This window comes from Rhamphochromis longiceps, linkage group LG14 (genome assembly GCF_057381845.1).
Source record: "Rhamphochromis longiceps isolate RC_006_pf linkage group LG14, R_longiceps_female_GT1.1, whole genome shotgun sequence".
Taxonomy (NCBI): Eukaryota; Metazoa; Chordata; class Actinopteri; order Cichliformes; family Cichlidae; genus Rhamphochromis; species Rhamphochromis longiceps.
Window position 1 is genome coordinate 38,898,001 of NC_140570.1, and position 24,623 is coordinate 38,922,623.

Here is a 24,623-nt window from a genome sequence, read left to right on the forward strand (position 1 = left end):
GCTTCGCCACAACAGTCTCTGATGTTGAGAGACAGAATCAGACTGGGGCTCAAGATCGTCACAGCACTGTGAAGGCTTGTTTTTTCTGCAAAGGCGGAAACACACTGGAGTCATGTGCTCTGCTTGATAAGAAACCTCATAATGAGAAGATTTCTTTTCTTAAAAAGAACAGCATCTGTTTTGGCTGTTTGTGTACTGGGCACATAAGCAAAGAATGCAGAAAACGCCTTTCATGTAAAATCTGTGGTCTCCGACATGCAAGTATACTCCATATTCACCACAAAGAGAAGAATGAAGTCGAACCTAATAATGAGGCAGATAACATTCCTGTTACGATCCAGACTAGTGGTCTTACTGGGGCCGGTGAACAGGACTGTAAGCTTGCCATTGTGCCAGTTAAAGTAAAATCAAAGAGAGGTCAAAGAATAGTGGAAACGTATGCCTTTCTGGACCAAGGGAGTTCAGCATCCTTTTGTACAGTGGGTCTTATGGACAAGCTGAATATTGCTGGGAGGAGGACAAAGATTCTCCTGCGCACCATGGGACAGGAGAAAGTGGTGGACAGCTTCATTGTACCTGAACTTGAAGTTGCTGGATTGGACAGTGACATGTACTGTGATATGCCTAACCTCTTCACTCAGCATAAAATGCCTGTAGATATTGGTAACATCCCAAATCAACAGGACCTGGATGACTGGCCACATTTGAAGCATGTTCATTTGCCAGAAATTAAGGCCAATGTTGAGCTTTTGATTGGCATGAATATGCCCAGAGCTCTAGAACCTTTGGAGGTCATCCGGAGTGTCGGTGATGGACCTTTTGCCATTAGGACTGTGCTTGGCTGGACAGTGAATGGGCCACTTAATCGAGAATGCTGTGGAAGGCCAGGATGTTTGGCAACAGTTACTGTCAACAGAGTTTCTGCTGTCACACTGGACAAGCTATGGAAACAGCAGTTCAAGATGGACTTTCTCTTAAACTCTGTCTTTTGGACGGATGGCACCGCAGTGTTGAAATATATAAACAATGAGACTTCCAGGTTCCGTGCTTTTGTGGCGAACAGAGTGTCAGAAATCCTCAAGGCTTCTAGTGCCTCCCAATGGAGGTATGTGAACACCACACATAACCCTGTGGACCTTGCCTCCAGAGGTATGAAGGCAGAGACCTTTTTACGTGACACTGAATGGATATCTGGTCCTGCATTTCTTACACAGCCAGAGAACAATTGGCCTGTGAACCTAGAAAACTTGCAGGAACTTCCACATGAAGATCCTGAAGTTAAGGTGGCTGCTGCCATCGAGGTCTTACAAGCACACAATGATGATCATCCTCTGACCCTTTTAATCCATCGTGCCTCATCCTGGACTTGTCTCGTCAGGGTGATGGGTTGGATTTTGAGGTTCAACACATTGCTATTGCATCGCAAGAAGAAACATTTCCAGTCTGCATCTGATACAATTCAGTCTGAAGATGCTCAACATAAGGTTGATTTCCGGCATGGCTTTCTTTCATTGGGAGAGATTGAGGATGCTGAGATGCAAATAATTAAGTTCTGTCAGAGGAAAAGATATGCCGAAGAAATTTCTCATCTCCAAAGGGGAGAGTCTGTGAAACGAAGCAGCCACATATATAAGTTGAATCCTGTTTTGGAGGATGATGTGCTGCGGGTTGGTGGACATCTCAGTAGGGCTGTCATGTCAGAAGATTCCAAGCATCCTGTCATAATCGCTAAAGAGCTCCACATTTCTAATCTCATTCTACAGCACATTCATAAAGAGGTGGGTCATGGTGGAAGAAATCACATACTCTCAAAGCTGCATCAAAAATACTGGATTCCTGGTGCTGGTACTTTGATTCGAAGCATCATGTCGAGGTGTGTGACCTGCAGAAGGTTTCATGGAGCTGTAGGCCAGCAGCAGATGGCTGAGTTGCCTGAAAGCAGAGTGACCCCTGAGAAACCCCCATTTAGCTTTGTTGGAGTGGACTATTTTGGTCCATTTGAACTGAAGCGTCGGAGAAGTCTTGTGAAGCGGTATGGTGTTATTTTTACTTGTTTGGCAATTAGAGCAGTACATATTGAGGTTGCCTCATCTCTTGACACTGACTCTTTTATTAACGCCTTACGACGTTTCATCGCAAGACGAGGTCAGGTACAAGAACTGCGCTCAGACAATGGGACTAACTTTGTGGGCACAGAGCGCGAGCTGAGACGAGCTATGGAACAGTGGAATCAGGAAAAGATCTCTGATGCTGTGTCTTTGAAGGGAGTGAAATGGATCTTTAATCCTCCAACTGGATTGCATCATGGCGGAGCATGGGAACGGTTGATTCGTTCTGTCAGAAAGGTCCTTAATTCCACTCTCCAAACACAGCATTTGGACGAGGAAGGGCTCCAAACTGCTCTTTGTGAAGTGGAGTCAATCCTTAACAGTAGACCCATTACACTGGAATCCACCGATCCAAATGATTTGGAAGCCTTAACACCAAACCATCTCCTTCTTCTCAAGTCTAACCTGTCTTTACCACCTGGCCTGTTCCGGAGGGACGATCTCTACGCACGTAAACGATGGAGGCAAGTTCAATATATATCTGATCTGTTTTGGAAAAGATGGACTAAAGAGTACTTGCCACAACTTCAGCAGTGCCAGAAATGGGGAAGGATTAAACGCAACGTTGTTCCTGGAGATGTGGTCCTTATAGTGGATGATTCTGCACCTCGTGGTTCCTGGATCATTGGGAGAGTCACCGGAGCTGCACCAGATGAAAAGGGGCTTGTGCCAATAAGAAGAAAGAATTCAATCCTATATTGTGTTGTGACATCATCAACCTTTATGACCAAGGTCACGTTCCCCTACAGGAGACAGAAGAATTTAAATGAGCTTGTCACATCAGTATGAGGTAAAAACTGGGGAAATCAAATGCTGGTGACTGACAGCAAGCCGTGCAGCCTCGTGTGACTCGCGTTTAATGAGATATGTTGCGTGGCACATCTCACAGAAAAAAACACAACTGTGCTACGGTGAGATTCAAGATTGTGAAATCATCCTTTAAACAAAGGCTTTTATTTCCAACTCAATTCACTTCAGCTGGTGAATTTAATTGTTCCCACCACCAAAATGTTGATGTTCAACCAGGTCAAACATGGGTAGAAACTGCTGGGGCTTTGAAGCAGTGAAAGTCCCCCCTCCTACGCCTCGCAGCGCTTTCATCCACTGCCTAACATCCCCAAACTCTACTTTGCAAAGGTTTGTGTTTGAGACATTTTATCTGTTTGTTCAAGCACTTTATTATTTTTTTAAAAGACTGTCTTTTGCTGTCTGTAAACACTCAAGAACTGCTCGCTAAGCAGGAATGAAACTGTCAAAAGTGCAAGACAAACTGGAAACTGAGACCAGTTTCAAAGGAAAAACGGTGCCTTTTGAAAGGTGTTGGTTGCAGTAAAGTGTGCAGTGCACTGTTTAATTGAACTGTTTATAATAGCTAAACTTTACTCTTTACCAGCATCCTGTATGACAATGATAATAACCCAACTTTTTGTCCTTTGCTCATTTTGCTCAATGAAAAAGTTTGAACATGTTTTATTTCTTCCTGCCATGTCAGGAGCATCGTGATAACACGGCAAAAAATATTATACGTCAAACAAGGTCAAACGTTGTTTGGAAATATCCGGCCCGTTCTCACTCCCGAGGTGTAATATCGAGATGATTTGTCAAGTCCTGAGGCACTCCTGAGGAACGCGAAAGGTGACCTCCCTCGTTCTTATGCTACGCGCCGGGTTATGGATGAAATCCAGTGGTATTACACGTTCCAGCCATGTATTCCAGTCATAACCATAACCTTATCCCTAACCTTAACCAGCACTTTAATGACATTAGACAGTGTTTTCCAAAGCAATTTAAGTAAAACAAACAAACATGTGCAGATTCATTCCAAATGGTTCTCATGTTTTATTCATTTTTCTGATCTCGTAATATAGGGACCTGTTGGATGCTCAGAAACGTAATATATTGAGTTTTCAATTAAAAATGTTCCACTTTGGGGGTGGGAACGTGTTGAAATATCGACAACAACTCTGCACTATGTCCTGTTTAACTGTTACCTGGGCTGAACTAAGAAATAAAATTTTTTTAGCTCCAATGTAAATATCATTAAAAAAAAACAGGCGATGCTCCTCATGACAAAATCTTAAGATCAGAAACTTTCTCAGTTCTGTTTGGATCAAAATCTTGAAATCATGAGAATCAAAACAAGAGACTTTTCCCAAACACAGAGAAGAGTGTGACGATGAATCTGGAGGAGCTTGTTTCCTCTTGAGGAATGAAGGCGCAGTAATAAACAGAGAGCACAGAGACTCTGTCAGAAACAGCGGCGAGGCCGACGAGCAGGGGATTATCATGAAAATGAGACATTTGCATTGACAGAGAAAAGACATCAGCCATAATAATAATAATAACATCTGTAATAATAATAATTATCACAATAACCAGACTTCTGTTTGTATTCGGCTGTTTGCGGCTCTGTTGTGAATTACCAAAGATGGAATCAGTGGAGAACGTGATGAATGTGAATTTGCTGGACAGCTGCATAGAAATAAAAAGGGTTCCCTACTAAATCAGCGGCGCACAAACAGTTCGGCTCATGAATACTTTTACCATTTCATATTCAATGCAAACATGTCCAATTGCTGTTGATGTGTCTGTGGAGCTGCTGCACATAAAAGATGGTTTTCATGAAGACTGAAGCGTTTTATGTATAAAAGAAAAAGAAGACAAGAACCAAAACAAGCTGAGCTTCCACACTTGATATCTTTTAGTCAAGGACAGTGAAAGCTAACTGATTTCTACAAAGAGAGAAAAATAATGGTGGTTTTCTAAAGTAGCGATGTAAGGAGTATTAAGGGTTTATTAATAGTTTCAGATTAAAACAATAAAAAATAACAAGCATCCATGACTTTGTTCTCTAGCGCTTTTTAAAATGTGCTTGGAATAAACTGAATATATAATTATATATATATATATAATTTCAGATTCCACTAACATTTAGCACTGTATAATTGCACACTTACATTGTAAATAAGTAAGTAGTTACATTGTTTCTTTTTTAAGTGATGGAACTGCAAAAATCTGCATCGGTTAAAAAAAAAAGGTAAACAGAAATGTAAAAAACGCCAACACAATCCCAACACACCAATATGGATCCATGCATGTGCTTCAACTGTGATTATGTGCATCTTACATGGGACTCATGTAAGTGATCAGCAAATGTAGGCATTTGACTGAAAACATCCTGAGTCAGTAATCATGAGTGTGAGCAATCGATCTGAAAAATAGATCGCGGTCAAAAGCCACAGCAACAAATGAGAGCATGAAAGACCTCTGAGGGGATGTGCACTAGATTAACTGTGAAGATGTATGACTATTGATTCTGTTTCAATACTACAAGAGGTTGAAAAGATAATCAACAGATTATCCATTAAAGTGACCAATCGCATTAGGACCCCATCTCCTTTTGGGCTTCGCCTCCGAGCAGGATTTCTGCCCGAGCGCAGAGAGCGACTCACGTGAGCGTGAAACAGCAGCAGCTTGTGCAAAGCATGACACTCTTGCTTGCACATTTCTTATGACATAAATATTATTCCATAAAAAATCATCATAACAGCGGCCTGCAGTTACAGTTTCAAACCTTTCTTTCTTTATAAGTGGTATTTATTTCAAATATACACAATAAAAGTGCATTAACTATTTTGATTAATCTGGTATAATTGTATCGTTCTGTCTTTGTTTTGTTTTTTTGCAGTTTTTGCACACTCGTACTTTCGGTAGTCCTGTGTTGATGGTCTTTTATATGTAGAATCGTGGAGGAACGTTGTCTCGTTTCACCGTGTACTGTACCACTGCACATGGCTGGAATGACAATAAAGCCACTTGACTTGACTTGATATATATATCATGACATAAAAGTCCCTGTGTTGCCTTCATCTGAACAGCTTCAGCACGAAATAAACCCAAATCACTAACAGCACAAAAGCCATTTGCATCATGAAACTATACAACAAACTTCTGAAGGCGCAACTGACATTTGTCTGACATTTAATCCAGAGCAACTCTCCACTGATGCCAAAACTCACTATGAGGTAAAAGGGAAAAAATGAAATGACATTCATCAGTACTGTGTGCCAGGCAGCCAGTGCTGCTGGAGACAAAGGATCAGGAGGGCCATGTCTAGGGATGGGTATCGAAAACCGGTTCTTGTTGAGAACCGGTTCCCACTGTTTCAATTCCTTGGAATCGTTTGCCATTTTTGCAAACGATTCCCTTATCGATTCCAGTCGCCCCGAATGACGTCACCACGTTGCGGAGCGTCATTTACCTGGCAGGAAACATGGCGCCTAAGCGGCTCAAACGCTCAAAAGTTTGATTATACTTTATGAGAACGGATGACAACAGGGCAACTTGCAAAGTAGATATTTCATTTAAGGGAGGAAACACTACGAATATGCAAAAGCATTTGCTCACAAAACACGCGATGACACGCGTTTTTAATTCCGCTCCGGACTCGTGACTCTCAACCCAGCAGCAGCGCTAACGTTTGCACGTCCTCTCCCGTTAATGCGGCAGGTAAATAATCAACTAACAGTGCATATTATGTTAGCGCAATCTGCCTTATTACAAGACCTGCCATTACTGTACATGTAGGTGACCATGATGAGAGAGACAGACAGAGTCTGGCTGGCGCTCGCTGGCAGTTCTCGCTGCAGTCTACCGGTAGCGTCTCCTTTCAGGCCAGGATAGACGAATGTCACCGAGCAGTGTCTAAGTTTGTGGTCAAAGGCTTGCACCCATTTGCCACAGCAGATGCCCCCGATTTTTGGTAAGTGAATGTGTTTAATTGTAGGCAGGGACATTACTGGATATTCTTGTGTAATTGCCACAGAACAATTTATGTTATACTTTGTTATTGCTACAGAAGAATGTTGCAGCTTTAAGGCAGGGATGACTCCTGGAGTTGCTTTCTCACTGCATATGCTTTATTTCACAATCAGATCGATTCGATAACAAAAACATACAGCAGCTCCTCTCCTACTCCTAGCCCTTCGCTGCGGTGGAAAAAAGAACGACTTCAATCCCCTTCAAGGAACATACGTACAAAATAGTTTTCCTGATACACCAATGGGGCGTTCAATGCCATCTTGTAAATATGAGTACTCTGGCAGAGTAACAGTTCAAATGAAAAATACACCAGAACAAACAAGCAAACAAAAAAAGAAGTGTGGGGTACCTTTGAACCAATGAACAAAGTATAACAATTTATACTTTTTAACATAACCCGACCCCATCAATATGTGAAATGTCTCACAAGAATATTTATTTTATTATTTTACATTTACAATTTTTTTTTCCTGGGGACCCTGTGACACCCCATTGAAGAGCCGTAGGCTGGATCTCTCAAGATCTCACTGTTGGGTTTGTAAGGCCATGTTACTCCTAAATTTCTATCTTGTTCAAAGAGAAGATATAAAACAAAGCTCTGAGCTAATCGACCTTAGTGTTCTCCTTTTTTTTAAAAAAAAAAAGAATCGATAAGAGAATCGATAAAGAATCGAATCGTTAAACAGAATCGAAAATGGAATCGGAATCGTTAAAATCTTATCAATACCCATCCCTAGCCATGTCGTCTAAAATATTCCTGTAATATTACAAACTGAAGTGCAGTAATAGAACTTAAGAGAGAATAAGGTCAAAAGGATTGTCTTTTCACAATTCAAAATACGTTTTTATTAGAGGATATGGAGCCGGGTGATATTGAAGACGGGGCTGGATGGGAGCACGCCACTGTCAAATTTACACCATGGAGATAATGAGAGCAGCGTTAGGGCCAATATATCAGACAGACAATGGATGTTTATTTAATATCAGCCTGTCACAGTTCTCCAGGTGCTGAAGCTTTCTCTCTGACAGCACATTTACAATCCTTAAATACACTGACAGTGATTATCGTTGCAAACACCGCCCACTCGTTTTGAATAATTCTTCCGTTAAAACTGCATTACTTAATTATCAGGTTAGTTAGAGGATAATAAACTCCAAATGATACCATTATATCCTCCTCTTATATGTGAAGTGACAAAAACCTCTTAACACCCGACCCACTGTCACATGTGGGGCGTTAAATGCTTATCACAAGGTAATGTTACACACCAAGGAAAAAGAAACAAAAAAACATGTGAGGTAGCAGGAGGGTGCCGCCAATCAGGGAATTTGGTGATCTCTGTGTTAAGGGCTCATGGTCCATACAAGGATTTAAATGAACCTTGTTGTGTTATCACCTATTGACAGTGGTGTAGTCCAGCAATACCTCTCTGTTCACGATCTGGTTTGGTCTTCACAAAATTCACAGAAAACGAAATGTCTCTTGGGCTGTTTAAGCTTCATTATCTCTACTCCGTACAGCTGATGTTTGGGACTAAGCACAGTCGAAGTATCCTTACATCAGACCCAAATTTGTTTAAACACAGCCTAATAAAATAATTACTACTATTTACTTGGAATATTAGAAACATACATCCAAAATAAATGGCAGAAACGGTCTGAGTTCAGACAGTCACACCCTTTAAACTGATGTGTTTCTAAACAGAAGTAAAGGACTGGAAGACATTAGCTGATACAAACATGAAATATTCTTCTGAGGTTCACGTTTCACTGCAGATGGTCTGAAGAAACACTTCAGCAGAGCTAGCTGAGGTCTAAAAACATACATCCTCTACTAGAATACTAATGATTTTTAAATCAGGACCTTTAGAAAACTACTCTTTGGAATTATTTTGGACTTAATGCAGTCCATTTTCAAAGGTCTACAAAAATACTTTCAGTACTCAGCACTGGTGGGAGCACACAGCAATTGAAATTAATGAGAAAAATAAATTACCCCTGTGTGGAGAGGTTATGGGTGTACTCACATCCTCATCAATATTTATACAACACTTATTAATTCACAAAACCTACATGGTTCGATTATCATTGAAGAGGGGCCTTGGGTTTTTAAATTTAAGACTTATCTTCTGTGTATGTGAATGCTGGATATATCTGTCTGTTTTCCCACCTTGGACAAGGCTCAGCTGGCCCGACACACCGAGGAGCGCTCAGACCTCTACATCGGAGAAACCGACCCAAACACATGGAATAGAAGAGCCACCTCGACAGGAAACACTCAGCTGTACAAGCTCCAGTCATGTCTTCTGTCTCACAAATTATCATTCTGATACACTAGATCTATGTCATTTTCTATTTATTGTTTATGCAATCAATAGCAATAATGTGGAAAAGAAAAGAATTAGACCCACGTTTAAAACACTCCTCCATCCATGGAGAGGAGAAAAATTTGGTAGGTGGAGGAACAAGCAATCCGTGTGCAGTCGGGAAGGAAGCTGAAGGTGGATAATCAGGATTTGATTCCTCTGCTGTGCTGTTAAAGATGAAATCGTGGAGGATGGTTACAGAATCCTGGTTTGTGTGTGTGACAAACAGATTATTCAGATGATACCCGACTTCCAGCCTGCAGGTGTAAGTGTATATGCGGTTATTTATCCTTGGACGGTGTATCTATGATGTGTACATCTTGTAGTCCTCCCACACTCCACGGATCACTGGACAAGTTTCCAATATTGCACTCTCTGAGATTATTGATCGAAGTCGTCCTTTCCCTTTCATCTTCACCCTCTGTCTGTCTTACATCTCTGTCACTGTCATGCAAATGTCCTCTATCAGGCTCGCCTGTCCTTGTCCGTTGTTTCTTCTCTTTCATGTGTGCTCTCTGATCAGCCTTTTCCACTTATTACATCTGATTTTCTCCACGTAATCACACATTTGTGATTCTAATTTCTCATCAGCTTACATTTAAATACCAAAACAGGAACTTCACCCAGGAGACTGGCATTAGTGGTCTAATGTGAGACCATTAATTATAAGCATAGCTGGAAAAGACTTAATGAATAACATGGTAGAAAAAAGTGCATGTTTGCATATAGGTGGTGAAAGAGTTTATACTAGCACATAAGCATCACCCATGCAATATTTTTAACATGCCTATATTATCCATGGTTACGTGACACCTCCCAGCACCGCCTCCTCATGCTGTCACAGAAGCAATAAAAGCTGAAACAACAGCTTCTGCTCATTCAGAGATGAATCTGTTTCTTCTGTTGTCTAGCTTGATGGGAACTAGATTTCCTAAATATAAAACAGATATTGGCTAAACTACAAGACTGAAGTAGCTACCTCACAGAAGCTTGTATTCTTCTTTCCATTTTCACTTCTTCAAATCTACCAAATTATGGGAGCCGCAGCTCCGACAAGTGAAGTAAATCAGTGTAAGTGGAGCATAATGTTGTGCTATAGACACATTTCTGTTGGAGTGCCTGTCCGATAACTGATTAGCACTCTTTCTAACATTTAGCTCAATTACTGATTTCAGCTTCAGAGTGCTCACAGTAAATCTCCAACTTCAAGTACTGGTGTGATAATCTTTGCCTCACGATTTCTGTGTTCTTCCAATATGGATGGTATACTCTGAGTGGAGGTTTTTTTCGTCCTGGTGAGGCTTCAATCTGTTACCAACATGGCGGCCCAACCTCGCTTGTCCCCTCACCATCTAAATCTCTCAAAAGCCAGAGTGAAGCCTGAACTTCCCAGCACGCTGAGGGTATTGGAAGCAGCATGGCATTACTTCTTTGCAATTCTCTTTTTCTGCTGGAGCCCAGATGGAGACGGAGCCCAAATCAAATACCCAGTATCCCCCGGGTGGGGAGAGGTGGTCTGGTGCTGTTAGATTAGATGTAGCTGTGTCAATAATACAGAACTCGCATTGGCATTCACCAGGAAAATAAATCTGCTCACCCGCTGCAGGTGATAACAATGGTTGATGAAGTATTACAGAAGCAGCACATATATTCTTTTTATAAAGCATCTTATAAAACCGAATCGCGCACAGAAGAGAAGCGGCTCAAAAAACTTTAAATTCTTCCGTCGGTTCGGCAGAGACGACTAAAATACCAAACACCCGCAGTGCCAACAGAAATACATGTATTCAGACAAAGACGTGGTCAAAGGAAAAGAGAATGAGAGATTTAGGATAAAAAGAAAATGAGCTGGAAAAAAACATTGAAGACAGAGCCATAAATTCAGATCAACAAGCCCCCGAGGAGGCTCGAGGAGGCGAAAAAAATTAAATGAAAAGGTTCGCTGGCAAAAAATATAAGAACAGCAAGAAGCAGAGTGAAGAAAAAAACATCTTTTTTCTGTTGCATTCATGTATTAGATCACGACAAGGAGGAGAGAATGAAAATCTGAGGGCATTCATTTCAGAAATAGAAAACAACATGGCGACAGGTAGATGTGGAATGGGAGAGAATAATGGAGGACATAATGAGGGAGGAAGGTAGAAGGCAGGCGGAGAGCCGAGGCAGAGAGATGAAGGACAGAGTCCCTTTGTTTTTGGTTGATATTTTTATCTCTGTGGTGATGAAAATGCTGCTGAAATCTTCAAAAAATGAATAAGTGTTTCTTTTTCAACCTGTGCATAAAACTTTGAAAGCCGACGTAAACTACTTTTCTTTTTTTTCCAGCCATGAACTCAACTTCTAGAAATTAGGGCATCAAGTTTTACCTTCCTCACATCGCTGCTTCCACAAAATGTCTGAGAAGGTTTAAGTCTCAGGTTTGAGCAGAGTTGGTAGCTGGTTGGCATCTCTCGGGTTTGTCAGTTCAGTCATTAAATATTAACAGTTGTGCTATGGTGCGTGGCACCAATTAAGAAGTAACTTAGCCATAAAATCGATCGGGACGAGTTAAATCTCGAGTTATCTTTAAAAAAACCTGAGACTGGAACATGTGCCACTGTAGCCATGACAGTTTAACACGTCTGACCACATTAAATTTGGACTTTTGGGGGTCTTTGAATACACGTTCACTTCGATTTATATTAAACTTTCACGGAAAAAAAGATAAGAAGTAAACACACTTAAACTGTTTTAACAGCAGTTTAACCAACGAGAATAACTGTGGCCAAACTGCTCTTGAAAATAATCAAGCACATGACCAAAGCACCAAGGGTTTTGTTGATTAAAAAAAACTGAGACAACTGATATTATAAAAAAAAAGAGCTAATTTAGGCGCTGCTCAAACTTAAAATGATAATGGGATGCTTCACGGATCCTCACAGGGTATTCCTGACTTGACTTTCCATTGCACAGTGAGGTCAGAGGTCAGGATCACCCTGAGAATAAATCCCCTGGTTGGAATTTGAAGTCAAGGATAATGCAGCTGGGTGGAGTGCACTGCATCACCCTGCGACTATGAGCTGTCAGCACAACTGTCCAGGTCCGAGGTTTGTGACTGGAACCACACAGATATTGACAACGCCCCGAGACCAAGCTTGGAGTGATGTTTTGGTGAGGCTTCAGTTATAAAAGCTTTGCGCCACGGTCCCTGGGATTGGTTGTGTTGTTGATCTCTGGATTGTTGGTTTGTGTTTTATTGCTGCTTTTGTGTTTGGAGTGCTTGATTTTTGTGTTAACATTTGGATTTCTTTATTATTTTTGAAGACTGCAACTTTGTGATCTCAATGTTAAGTCTTTTGCTGAATCTATTTCATAGTTCATTCAGTCATGACTTTCAGTTTGCAATCGTGGTTCATCTCTTGGTTTTTATTACTGGTTTCCCTGTCGGCTCCTCTCTCTGTTAGTCCCTCGTTCCTTTTTTGTGTCAAACTTATGATGTACAAAATGTTTTCCTATTCAAATATATGTTTGAATACGTTTTTTTTAAAATGACATTTGTCAAATAGAACAAAACCAACAAACATCCTAGAAATATTTACATGAATAACTGCAACTCTAAAACAAGCAGATGTTGTGGATTTTGTTTTTAGTAAAGCTAAAAAAAGGAAATATCTTTGTGTCAGCTGGGTGGACACAAAGCCTTACGTTCTGTTTACATCACTTTCCTTTCATCCAGTAAACACATATCTTACATATCATTGCATTTGTGAATACATCATCCTTTTTGCATTTCATGCTCAGTTTACATGGTACCCTGGGACTTGGCTCCATGGACACATGTGACAAAAAAAGCAGCATCCAGAAAGTAAATGAAGTGTGTTGACGTTAGATGGAAACGAAAAATAAAACAATGCTGCACAAAAAATGAATGAATACATATTCACCAAATTAGCTAATGCAAACAATTCCAGTAACGCTCAGATTTTGCGTAATGTGCACAAATGTAAGCGTGTGTGTCTTGTGTGCTATGATACGCTGATGATGCTGTTGTTTTTAAGTGTGGGTCCGTGGAGATGCTGCAGGAAAAATAGCCTGAAGATGAAAAGAGGAGGTGCAAATAAAGAGCGAGTTACCAGAGGAGGCAGAGATAGCACGATAACTCGATGGATGGAGAGATGCAGGGACGGTGGTGAAAGAAAGAGAGTAAACGATGGCAAAGAGAAGGGACAGCAGGGGAGGGATTGTGGGAATAATACTGGTCTGTTCCACTCAATATTTTAACAGATGGCAGCCTCTCACACACACTCTTACACCCACACTCACACACAGACACGTTCTGTCTCCAACACGTGCACATGAATACACTCAAGCTGTGCTCACCAAAATAAGCAAACACACACACACACACACACACACACACACACACACACACACACACACACACACACACACATAGATTGGTTGGAAAACTGGGCTACGGTTCAGGAGAAGATGGACAGTCTGTGTGTGTGTGTGTGTGTTTAAACCTGTAGTGGATTTACCACTACTTTCTGTCTTTTGCTGTGGATTAAAAAGTAGGGAAAGGCAAATACAGAGAATCACTTAAAAGATAAATTTATTGCATTTAGACAGTTTCAGGTCACAAACTTAAAGGTGTTAAGAAGACAGGGATCAAGGATAGAAAAATCATTATGTGCACAACACTCACAGTAAACATACCGACGCACACCCGCTCAGATATTGTTGGTATTTCGCACCACTTGTCAAAATTCATTGTAAGGAAAAGCTTTTGTGTATATTAACATCATCACTTCACCCGTTCAATTTATAAACTGCTTATCCAATTCAGGGCTGGAGGCTGTGCCAGCTGGTGCCAGTGCATTGGCAGGACAGGTCACCAGTCTACTGTAGGGCGTGTATAACAACATTTTAACTTAAAGTATACTGGTGAGCGACATATCCAGTTCACTTAAAGGAATCATGGTTCAGTTTACTGGAGATGCCAACAGACCTCTGTGTGTGCTGGCATGTGGTTGGCTGCAATGCCACATATAGAGCATGGCTGACTGAACTCAATATAAACATCTACTCAACATGCAGCTCCCAGTGGACATAACAGTCTGTTCTGACTCCCTGCCAGCTGACTCTGACTGTCTGTGAAAGTACAATAGCACTGTTATAGAGTTCATGGCATAGCATTAGTGTGGTCATTATTCCTTTTATGTAGTGCTGTGGGATCTGGTCTCAAGTGTTTGTGTGGGCAAGCATACTACAAAGGCCATCGTGATTAAGACTCCTGTGGTGAGTAATGACTCCATGTCACTGTAACATATAAAATTATATGAAGCTTTTACTTTGCAATGCAATAATAAGCCAACGTCATCTCACTAAGTGCAGCACGCTAAAAAAGTAGCTTTAGCTTTTTGGATCATTTGCAAAGTACCGTATTTTCCGCACTATAAGCCACACTTATAAACATCGACAGTGTGTCTTATAATCCGGTGCGCCGTATTGCCAGAAAAATACGGTAATGTAGATTTTATTTATCAATATTTTAAGTAAAGACAACTTTTTAAATTTGTCAAAGGACACTGAATGCTTGACCTTGATAAGTAGATGCAAATGCCCGACTCACTAACAGCACAGAGGGATGTGTTTTCAGTCCAGTCATATGATAATGGCTTATAGTGAACACCAGCAACCACAGTTCATCAGTACTAATGGTGAGTTATTGCCTGGGTCAGTGTGCCCTCATCACCTTATCTTAGATATGCTGTATGTAAGATGCTAAATAATACTGATATTCTTTACTATTATTTTTGACAAAAAATACAGTGAAGATCAACAGAACGTGTCGAAAAGGAGACATGAGACGAGAGGTAGGGAGGAAGGCGGAGCTGACGAGAGAGCGAGAGAGATACTTGGCAGGCAGAGCAAAACACTTTGACACCTTGTCATACTCGGCCCCAAGACACTGGCACATCACAGCCTCTGTGTGTGTGTGTGTGTGTGTGTGTGTGTGTGTGTGTGTGTGTGTGTGTGTGTGTGTGTGTGTGTGTGTGTGTGTGAGAGAGAGAGAGAGAGAGCGATGAGGCTGCTGCCACCAACAGGCTAATCTACTGTGATTCAACAGATGGCACCAGCTGTGTGTGTGTGTGTGTTTAAGTGCACGTGCATGTTTATTTTTACATTCTTGTGTGTGAACATGTATTGGCATGTGTGAGTGTTAATGTACTGACCCACACACAGACATCAGTTACGTGCAAAACAACAAAGCACACAACATCTAAACTATGTGCACAGATTGTGCAGTAAAAGGTAAATGTTACACAGTTTCTTCTTTTAGGTGCGGGAGACAACGTGTGCTCAGACTGAAAAATAAATGATGTACTTCAATGAGTTTAACTGTTGATGTAACTTAAATAAAACCATGTAGCATTCATTCCAACAAGCTTCCTTCTGTATCTGTCTCCATATCTTTCTAGCTCTGCCTCTGCCTTTTCTCCTGTTTCCTCCATCTGTCCACATGAATATTAGACTAACCAGTGATTCTATTTGGGTTGTAGCTGCGAGATGGATAAAGGTTCGAGTGTTGTTAGCTAACGGCAGGCAGCTTGGGAACCAAGCTGGACTTATAAACTGTACTCTACCTCCAATGCACAGACACACAGTGGAGAGGTCCAGGGCAGTGACTCGGGTACATGAAGCTGTAGCTTAGCAGAGAGCTACAGGACACTTTGTACTTTTTTCCTGGAAAGGCCTGTAAATATACTTTTCAAAGGTACAAAAGCACTACATTAGTATAACTGCCTCGTAAGTGCATAATAAAGTATTTCATCTTCTGTGTGGCTGACATTGCTCTGTAAACAGCTCCCTGAGGTGTTTGCACTCAGCTCTTCTGATGGTTATAAGGCGGCTTCAAACTACTTCAAAATTTCATGCAGTCACCAGTATGAGTGCCATTAATACCAGTTACAGCAATGACACAATCTCGCTGCTCTTTTAGGTCATAATAGGATCATACACTGAAACACAGAACAGACAAAGGGAATCAGAGTCATTCATTTCTATTACTTACAATTATGCTTCATTTTTTTCCTTCATCATGATTAATAGTGATGCAACAGACACGCAACAACATTAAAGAAAGTAAATGTTTCTAATCAGTGTAGAACACCCATTATAACCAGTACTGCTGCTGGTATTTGTCCCAGTAATTCACACTGAGCTGTGGAGTCATGCACAGAAGTTAAAAGTTGTTTTAATGATATATGAAAGTAAGGCAAGGCAAGGCAAGGCAAGTTTATTTGTATAGCACAATTCAACAACAAGGTGATTCAAAGTGCTTTACAGAGACATTAGAAACAAGAACAAATAAAAAGCATGATTTAAAATTGATTAAAACAAGCAAATAAACTAACTAAGTAACTTCCACCATAACAAAGTCGAGTGGTGGAAATGGATTCATCTCTTATCCCTGAACTTAGAAACAGAAACAGAGCTTTAATAAAGCATGTGAGCTAATCATGCTGACCCACATTCATCACGTTCACACAGAGTTTTGCTCCTTCCTCAGCTTGAAGTTCTCTCTGAGTTACATTAAAAAAACCCACAAAGTTGTGTCCCAAACACAGCAAACAGACATCAGCTACTTTTAAACGGTTACTTTGATCTTCTGGAAGAAGCATGTTCTCGGCTTGTTGACCGGATGCGTTTTAATAACACGATCGATGTGAAATCACGAGGAGCAACTCTGCACACAGATTCACCGAAGAAATGCGTATGTCTGTTCTTAGGACGTTTGCGCCACAGCGCTGAGAGTTCAGAGGTTCACTGCAGCATTTGACACAATAAAATGGATCGTTGCATTACTGTGAGCTGTGTATCGTGCAGTATTAAACACAGTGAGGGGGTTGTTGTGCTTTGGTGCTATATAAATAAAATCTTAGTGCAGCTCAAAAACACAAAAGGCTTTTCGGCTCCCTAACTACAACAACAACATGCACACTTTAAATTTAAACAAGTAACTAATATAAAACTAGGTCTGGGACATATCATCACATTTTTTAATATTAGAAGACTTTGTAAATATCAAAACTTTATTTCTTTTAAGTTTAAAAACAAATGGAAACGAGTCGCACTCATAGAGCCTGTTTAAGCAGCTGTTTGGGACTGCTGTCTCTTACTTTCTGCTGGTCCTGCAGGTTAAATTCATTCAGACGATGCTCACGTGTGCAGCACGCGTTGAACTCTAGGTCTTTGTCCTTTAAGGCGTGCAGCACGTTTTCTGGATATGCAATGAAATCGAGCCTTATTCTGAAACATTTGTTCAACTTTTTGCTGTCTTTCAAGCGTTCAGACAAACGCTCGCCTGATGTTTCCAGGTGAGCGTTTGTCTGTCTGTTCATTTACATTCTGCAGGTCGACACAAACCCAAATAAGAGAGTAGTGTGAGAGTCTGCTGGATGTGGACATACAAAACAGCCCCCCTGTTGCACTGGGCCCAAGCAGCATAGCCAAAAGAAACGGGGAAAAAAGTCCCACAGCGCTAATAAATAGCTTTAGCATTAGCTCACAGTAGTAAAATATGTCTTTCTTTTCAAACCTCATCAGCTGTCTGAACTTGTTTTTGGCAGCTGACATCATTCCAGTGGATATTACCAGCTGATGTGATGTTCCAGATTAGAATAGCAATAAAAATACACATTTGGAGGCTGTGGAGGTTTGAGAAGTGTCTCTTGGACTATTTGAAAGTTCATAATAATTTCAGTGTGGATGAGAAGTGAAAAGACCATGAATCCAGTCTTTTACACACATTCAATATATTAACATTTCGTGCTGATACACAGTGCACTAACAAGCCTCGACAAAACTATTTTGTCATAATTATCATTTTGAAAAAGTCTGAGAAGAAAATGTTCTTCAGACACCGGAAGAAGGAGGAGTGGGCTGGCATAGCAACGAATACTAAATTGCGGTGGACAGAAGTGGTGGGATGCTGCAATCAACATCACAAGATCACGTCAGCAGGCTAATTCTCATCACATCCTTCTCACACTAAATCAACGTGCAGGAGACAGGAAGACAGGGAAGGGGGGAAAGAGAGAGGGTGAAACATCTAAAATGATAAATTATGACTGACAGGAAGGGTGGGATGTCGCAATCGCATTAAAGCAACATCAGCTCCATCTTTTCTTCATATCAAATCGTTCTTTTGGTAAATAAACAAATAAATACAAAGACAGAGCGAGAGAGGGAGAGAAAGAGGAGGATGGAGGGAGAGAGGAACGGATAAAGTGATGAATTGTGACTGACAGAAGTGGTGGGATGCTGCAATCAGAGATCGCATCAGCAACACCACAGCTTCATGTTGGAGCTTCACCTAAAGTAAATAAGATGGAGAGTGGGGGAAACAGATGGGAGAAAGATAGATGGTGTGGGGGTGGGGGTGGATGGTGAGGCGGTTGTCATCGAGTAGCGATACGTTTGGAGAGATGGAAGTGGCAGGATACTGTAATCAGCATTTACGACACATCGCGTCCCACACAGGATCGCTGTTAGCCCTCCTCCCTCCCGCTCCTCCTCCTCTTGTCGCATTTACATATTCAGACTGTGAAGATCTTTTCTGCTGTAACCACACTGATGTGTAAATAACATATCAGATGGCAAGATGTCATCATATTCTGCGACATGATGCCAACATTGTGCTGCCAGCCTTTATGTAAAAATCTGAAGGAGTGTTTGTGTGAGACTAAAAAAGCTAGATAGCTTCCCAGATTCACAAGCCAGCAAGGCAATTTTAATGTCAATACCACATAACTGCTAGCTGTCAAGAAAACACACTAATCCATCGCACTTTTCCTATAAGGTGCCGGACATAGTGTGTTAACCGACAGTATCGGCCACTTACATGTATGCAGAGGGCTGGTGTGATGGAGAAGGATGCTAGGGATGAAGCGAGATGGGGGCAGACGGTCTGTTGTGGTGACCCTCGAAGAGAACAGCCGGAAGAAGAAGAATGAAGACTGTGCACCCAGTGTGTTTCGCAAAAGCAGGCAGGCCGAAGGCATAGACACCAACTCAGTTTAATTCAGTGTAATTATATAAGTGCCAAATCACAACAACAGCCACCTCAAGGCGACTAAGGTAAAGAGAAAACCACACAATCCCCTATAAACAAGAACTTGGCAACAGTGGGAAGGAAAAACTCCCTTTTACCAGCTACCAGGCTCAGGGAGCAGACATTTTCTGTGACTGGCTGTGGGGTGTGGGACAGAAGACGAGCTGTGGAAGAGAAAGCGGACAAAAAAAGAAAAAGAAACCAGAGGAACTTGAAGGTGAGGAGAAGGAGCCACCTTCAAATATCACAGGCTGACAAGCTCTTAAAGGCTCTCAGTGAGCTTTCGAGGAGTTATGACGGAGCCGAATACTGGTACAGAACACGTTGGGTTTTCAAAATAAGAGAGAGATCTGAGAAATCAGCATGCTGACCTATTAGTTCTCTGCAAAATAAAATCACTGTCCCTGGAAAAATCTCTGCCACTCTGCTGCCAGTGACCCATCAGTGTTTGTGATCGCTCATGTTCTGTGCTCATAGCTACCCTGGGCGCTGACTCACCAAATTAAAAACTACGTCTGTGAGCGCGATTTCCAATGTTAGCACTTTTTCCAGCAGTTTCAGAGTCTGTGTGATAAAAACTTTTTTTTCTTGTTTAAGAATATAACTGACAATAACCATGTCCAACGAACTCTACTAACGAACTCATAACGTGATGACTTTAGACTTTAGTGTGCCCGGTAGCTCTTTAAATCCCCTAACTCCTAGTGTACTGTATTTGATAGATTCGTTTTTGAGATTGATGTAGCACAAATTATACAAATTACAATTCATTTTTGGAAACTGATATTTAATTATTAGAAAAAAAATGTCAGATGGTTGAATAAACCCTCCATTTTCAAAAAAATTGAAAATGATTTTATGGTTTAGGTTGTAAAGAGTTAAAGAATCCTTTAAAAAGTAACAGTTTAATACTTTCATCATAACAAGCAGTTATATCTTATAAAACATACAATAAGCTGCAGAGAGACTGCAGGCAGTGTGCTGGCAACAGAAGCAACAGGTTGTCTCATTTCCTTTGTGTTTAACTCAGAAAGTGCTGAGCGAGTTTGCCAAAAACAAGTTTACAAACAGCTTTATTCATCAAAATTCACTTGAAGCCACAGAAATGATGAAAGCAATGAGCTGTTTTTACTTTACTCATCACAGCATAAGGCTACCTGTTGGTTGGATGTGCCATGTTTGGCCAACGCAGCACAATGACTGCTATTGTTTTTGTTGTAGCAGATCCATGAATCCATCTTTTACTGCCAAAACTTTGCTTTCATGATCGGTTCTCTGTGATACGACAGCCTGGCACAGTCAGCACATCCCCTCAAACTTTGCTCTCTTTTTGCTCCGTTCAAGAGCAAGAACTCGAGATACTTTGTGCTTATTTTGTTGAAGTCATAAAATCTTCTATCCTCACCCACCTATTGACCCAAATACTTAACCTTTATCACTACCTGTATCACAAGTACTGTGCCAGGAAACCGTGCACGTATACATTTCCTTCTTTCCTTCTGGCCACTGATCCACTGTGGTGCAACAACACTTAAAAGAAAACAGAGAAATTTCTGTTGGTCTCTACAGCCTTAACCCCTGCTCTCTCTCTCTCTCTCTCTCTCTCTCTCTCTCTCTCACACACACACACAAACACACACGCACACACACACACACAAACACAAACACACACACACACACACCCTGATCTGTACGCACCTCATTTTCACTGACTTCCCAGCACAGGAAAAAGAAGTTCCCGGCGGACTACCCACAGGGTATGAGTACATTCAGCCCAGCACTCCCCAGACAGCGCTGAGCTCTGATAGGTCCCTGAGGATTACATACTGCAAAGGCTTTAGCCAATAGGAACAGGCCATTATTTCAGATGGAGTAAACACACATATAATGAAGGAGCGGAGGAAACTGAATTGCTATTGCATCTGAAGTGTGTGTACGTGTGCGTGCGATCTAAAGTATCATATATCTTCCCAGGCAACAAGGGTCGATAATAAAGCTGGCTCTGTGCTACAGCTTTGGGAAGTGTACTGGGATCTACTGGGGAAGCTTTACTGGTTTCAGCCTTGAGCAAGGCCCTGTGGTGTTGGGTTTCCTCAGAGATAAAGGCAATTCTGCCTGTCTGCAGTGATATACAAGCTTACAAGTCCTTGGCCTTATCTGCTCTCTCCTTGCTGCCTGATTTAAGCTCTACGAGTCAGGAGGAAGACGAGCAACTGGAGAAGAATGGGAAAATTAAGAAAGAAGGGATAAGTGCGCACAGGAAGGAATGAAAGAAATTTCAATAAACAAACCAATAAACATGCGTGGTGCTGCTGGCTTTGCTCCTGTGATGTGTGGGGCCCACATTTAAGTCTATCTCACCATTAATGTTGTCCAAGTGATTTTCACAGTGTCGAGTTAAAGCAACCTTTACACGTAATTATGCTAATTTATATCCTGCTGCATATGTAAAACAGAAACTGCAGTTAGTCACCAAGCGAGGAGCATGGCAGACAAGATGGTAAAAATAAATAAATAAACTGGTTTAAAATGCTGTAACGCCAAATTCACTAGAAATAAGTTGGAATTTCAGTCAAATAGTAGTTAAGTTCATTCTCCATCGCTTTCTTTTGATGCCAGTATTGAAAACAATGCCGCCGTTATGTGAAGTAGAGAGCTTGTGGATGACTACATCAGCAGATTATAGTTTGAAAGCTCTCCCTGACTTGCAGTTTGGCTCTTGTTAAGTGATCTAAATCATCCTGTTGTTTGCCATTTATTTCAAGGAGATTTTAAGTGAAACAAAAATCAGACACCACTTCAACCGCGTGATAAAAGACTCGAGATAAATCATGAATAGAGACTTCAGTTTCAGTCGAACTGATGTTTCATTGGGAGAGAAAAATGCATGAAAGAGGTCGGGGTGGATGATAGTATGTGTAAGATTCCAGAGCTGCACTGTCATAAGCACAACATCAGATTAAAAGCTTTGAAACTTTTCTTCTACCAGTGAAATACAATAAACACTGCAGTTTACATCAGGTTGGAGAATCTTTACAGTCCAAGTGTCAGAAAGAAAACAGTAGCATCGCCACTAGTCCCAGTGCTACTGGTACGAGTGTGAACCATTCACCAGGCAATACCAGCATGAGAACCTCATACATATAAATGAGTGAATGATTGATCCTGCAGCTACTGGTGACCATACAGTAAACAAACACCAACAACAATGTAAAGTCATCTCATCTGCGCTCAGATCTTTTGGATTTTTCCTTTTCTTTGGATCACAGCTCTACTTCCTTACACAGTCTGTTGTTATGTTTCCTTCACCGCGCCGTCCCCACACACAGCTGAGACCTTCACCAACATACGCGCACGCCCAGCGAAACAAAAGTTCAGCAGAGGAGACAAACAAGCCTCTCTGCAAACACCGTTACATTAAATCAAATCAACAGGCAGCAGCACTCTCCTTCTGTTTTCTGCTGCTTTGAGCTCCTGCCTCATTCGTTTATCTGAAGGAGTGAAGAGGACCAAGCACACATCTGCACTTGGTATGACAACCTCGTACATACGAGTACTAGTATGTGATACTATTTAGGATAGCAAACAGCTGATTATTTCAGTGATACAACTATGGTAGTCTCTATCTGAAGATAAGTGAATATCTATAGAATCTGCAGGTAAGGAAGTGATTATTGATATTGTTGCTCAGGAAGAGAGGGCTGTCTAAACATTTGATGATAAGTCAAATGTTTAGACAGCCCTCTCTGGAATGTCAGTGGTTCCAACAATTCATCCAGTGCGCTGTTCGGGAAAGATACTGGACCCCAAACTGTCCCCAGTGCCTCCCTGTGAGTGTATGGAAGTGAAAAAAGAATAACTCACTGTTTAACCACTAAGCTAAAGGTAAAAATGAATAAATAAATAAATTACCACTTACTTGTACTTACAATAACTTACTTACTCTCTGACCAGATATTGTCTGCTATGATCGCATCAAAATATGACCCAAGTCATCATTTATATCATCTCCATTACTCTGTTCTAAATTCTTCTTTGTCCAACACTGGCGATGTTCTTCCTGTTACTCTGAGCTCGAGGTGAGTTTGGCCTTTGGCTGGAGGCTGAGGGCGCCTCGTTTAAATTAGGGCCTGATTGGGTCAGCGTCACTTCACTGCCCTCCATGCTCCCAACGAGACAGTGCAGTCAGCAAACGCCACTAACCTCAGCTGCTCACACACTAAAACCATCAGGATTTAGAATACACAGATAGGCAATCGTATCTAAGCTACATATGCATGCAAGGAGGAAACACATTTACTGAAATGCATCATCAGTTTTGGAAGCCTTTTTATATACTACGCTTCTTAAGTACATTTGTAAACAATGAGTGGGCCTTGAATTGCGATCCACCCGCTGGACATCAAGGCTACACCGGAAGTCTTGGAAAACCCGCCACTGCAGCTGATTTAAACTCCAGTCACACAGAGACTTCTATGTTACCTTTTCACTTTGTATCTGAGGCCAGCAAAAGAATGATACAGTGGATTGAAATTCTTCATTAAGCCTTAGTTTGTAAGCGGCAGATCCAAGTGCATCCCCTGTGAAGAAACGCACTGCTCACATCCTCCCTTTAATGAGCTGCTCCCGGGTTTGCATTGGCTGGCAAACCTTGCAATACATCCTCGTCAGTCAGACATGTAACAGACTTGCCAGACCACACAGTGTGAAATCCAGACAGCCTCTCAGTGCCGCAACACAGTTAGCTCACCATTTGCTATATGTCAATGTTTGCCTCACTTCCAAAACCCTGGATGTTCATCCAGAACTCTGAGCGCTGGTGTGTGTCTGAGCCTGTCTGAGTCAGCGTGCCGCTGCTCGTAAAGGCCGTAACACCAGTGGATTTGGATTTACAAGTCATGTACACTTTTCTTTAAAGCCCAAACGAGAACAGCTTCTTTACACATCCGTCTGCACAATTAGGATTTGATCAAATCGGTTCATCCTGTCAAAAAAGCACTTATAGCTCCTTTCACTTTTAACCCCAAATTAACTGCACCTAACAGTGTGAAGGGTTAAACAGCCAGTGGGTGGAGTCTCAGTATGCCTGACGACTATATAAGGAAATCCCTTCTGACATAACACACATTTTTTTTTACATACACTGATGTCACTTTTGGAAACCTTTGGCCAGATTTAATATCAGTATCCACCAGCAGTGTACACTACATATGGAAGAAAACAAGTGAA

At 41.3% G+C, this 24,623-nt stretch overlaps 2 protein-coding genes across 2 annotated transcripts in view; both read right to left on the bottom strand.

Moving 5' to 3' along the window:
* Positions 1-24,623, bottom strand: part of LOC146654726 (leucine-rich repeat and fibronectin type III domain-containing protein 1-like protein) — a 440,352-nt gene that overhangs the window by 164,497 nt on the left and 251,232 nt on the right. The window lies entirely within an intron of this gene.
* Positions 17,416-24,623, bottom strand: part of LOC146654727 (uncharacterized) — a gene marked incomplete at its 5' end in the record, with an annotated part of 39,454 nt that continues 32,246 nt past the window's right edge. The window contains 2 exons of the mRNA XM_085429337.1: positions 17,416-17,561; positions 19,493-19,558. Of these exons, the coding sequence (XP_085285463.1) occupies positions 17,416-17,561; positions 19,493-19,558 (212 nt within the window). The remainder of the gene's footprint in view (positions 17,562-19,492; positions 19,559-24,623) is intronic.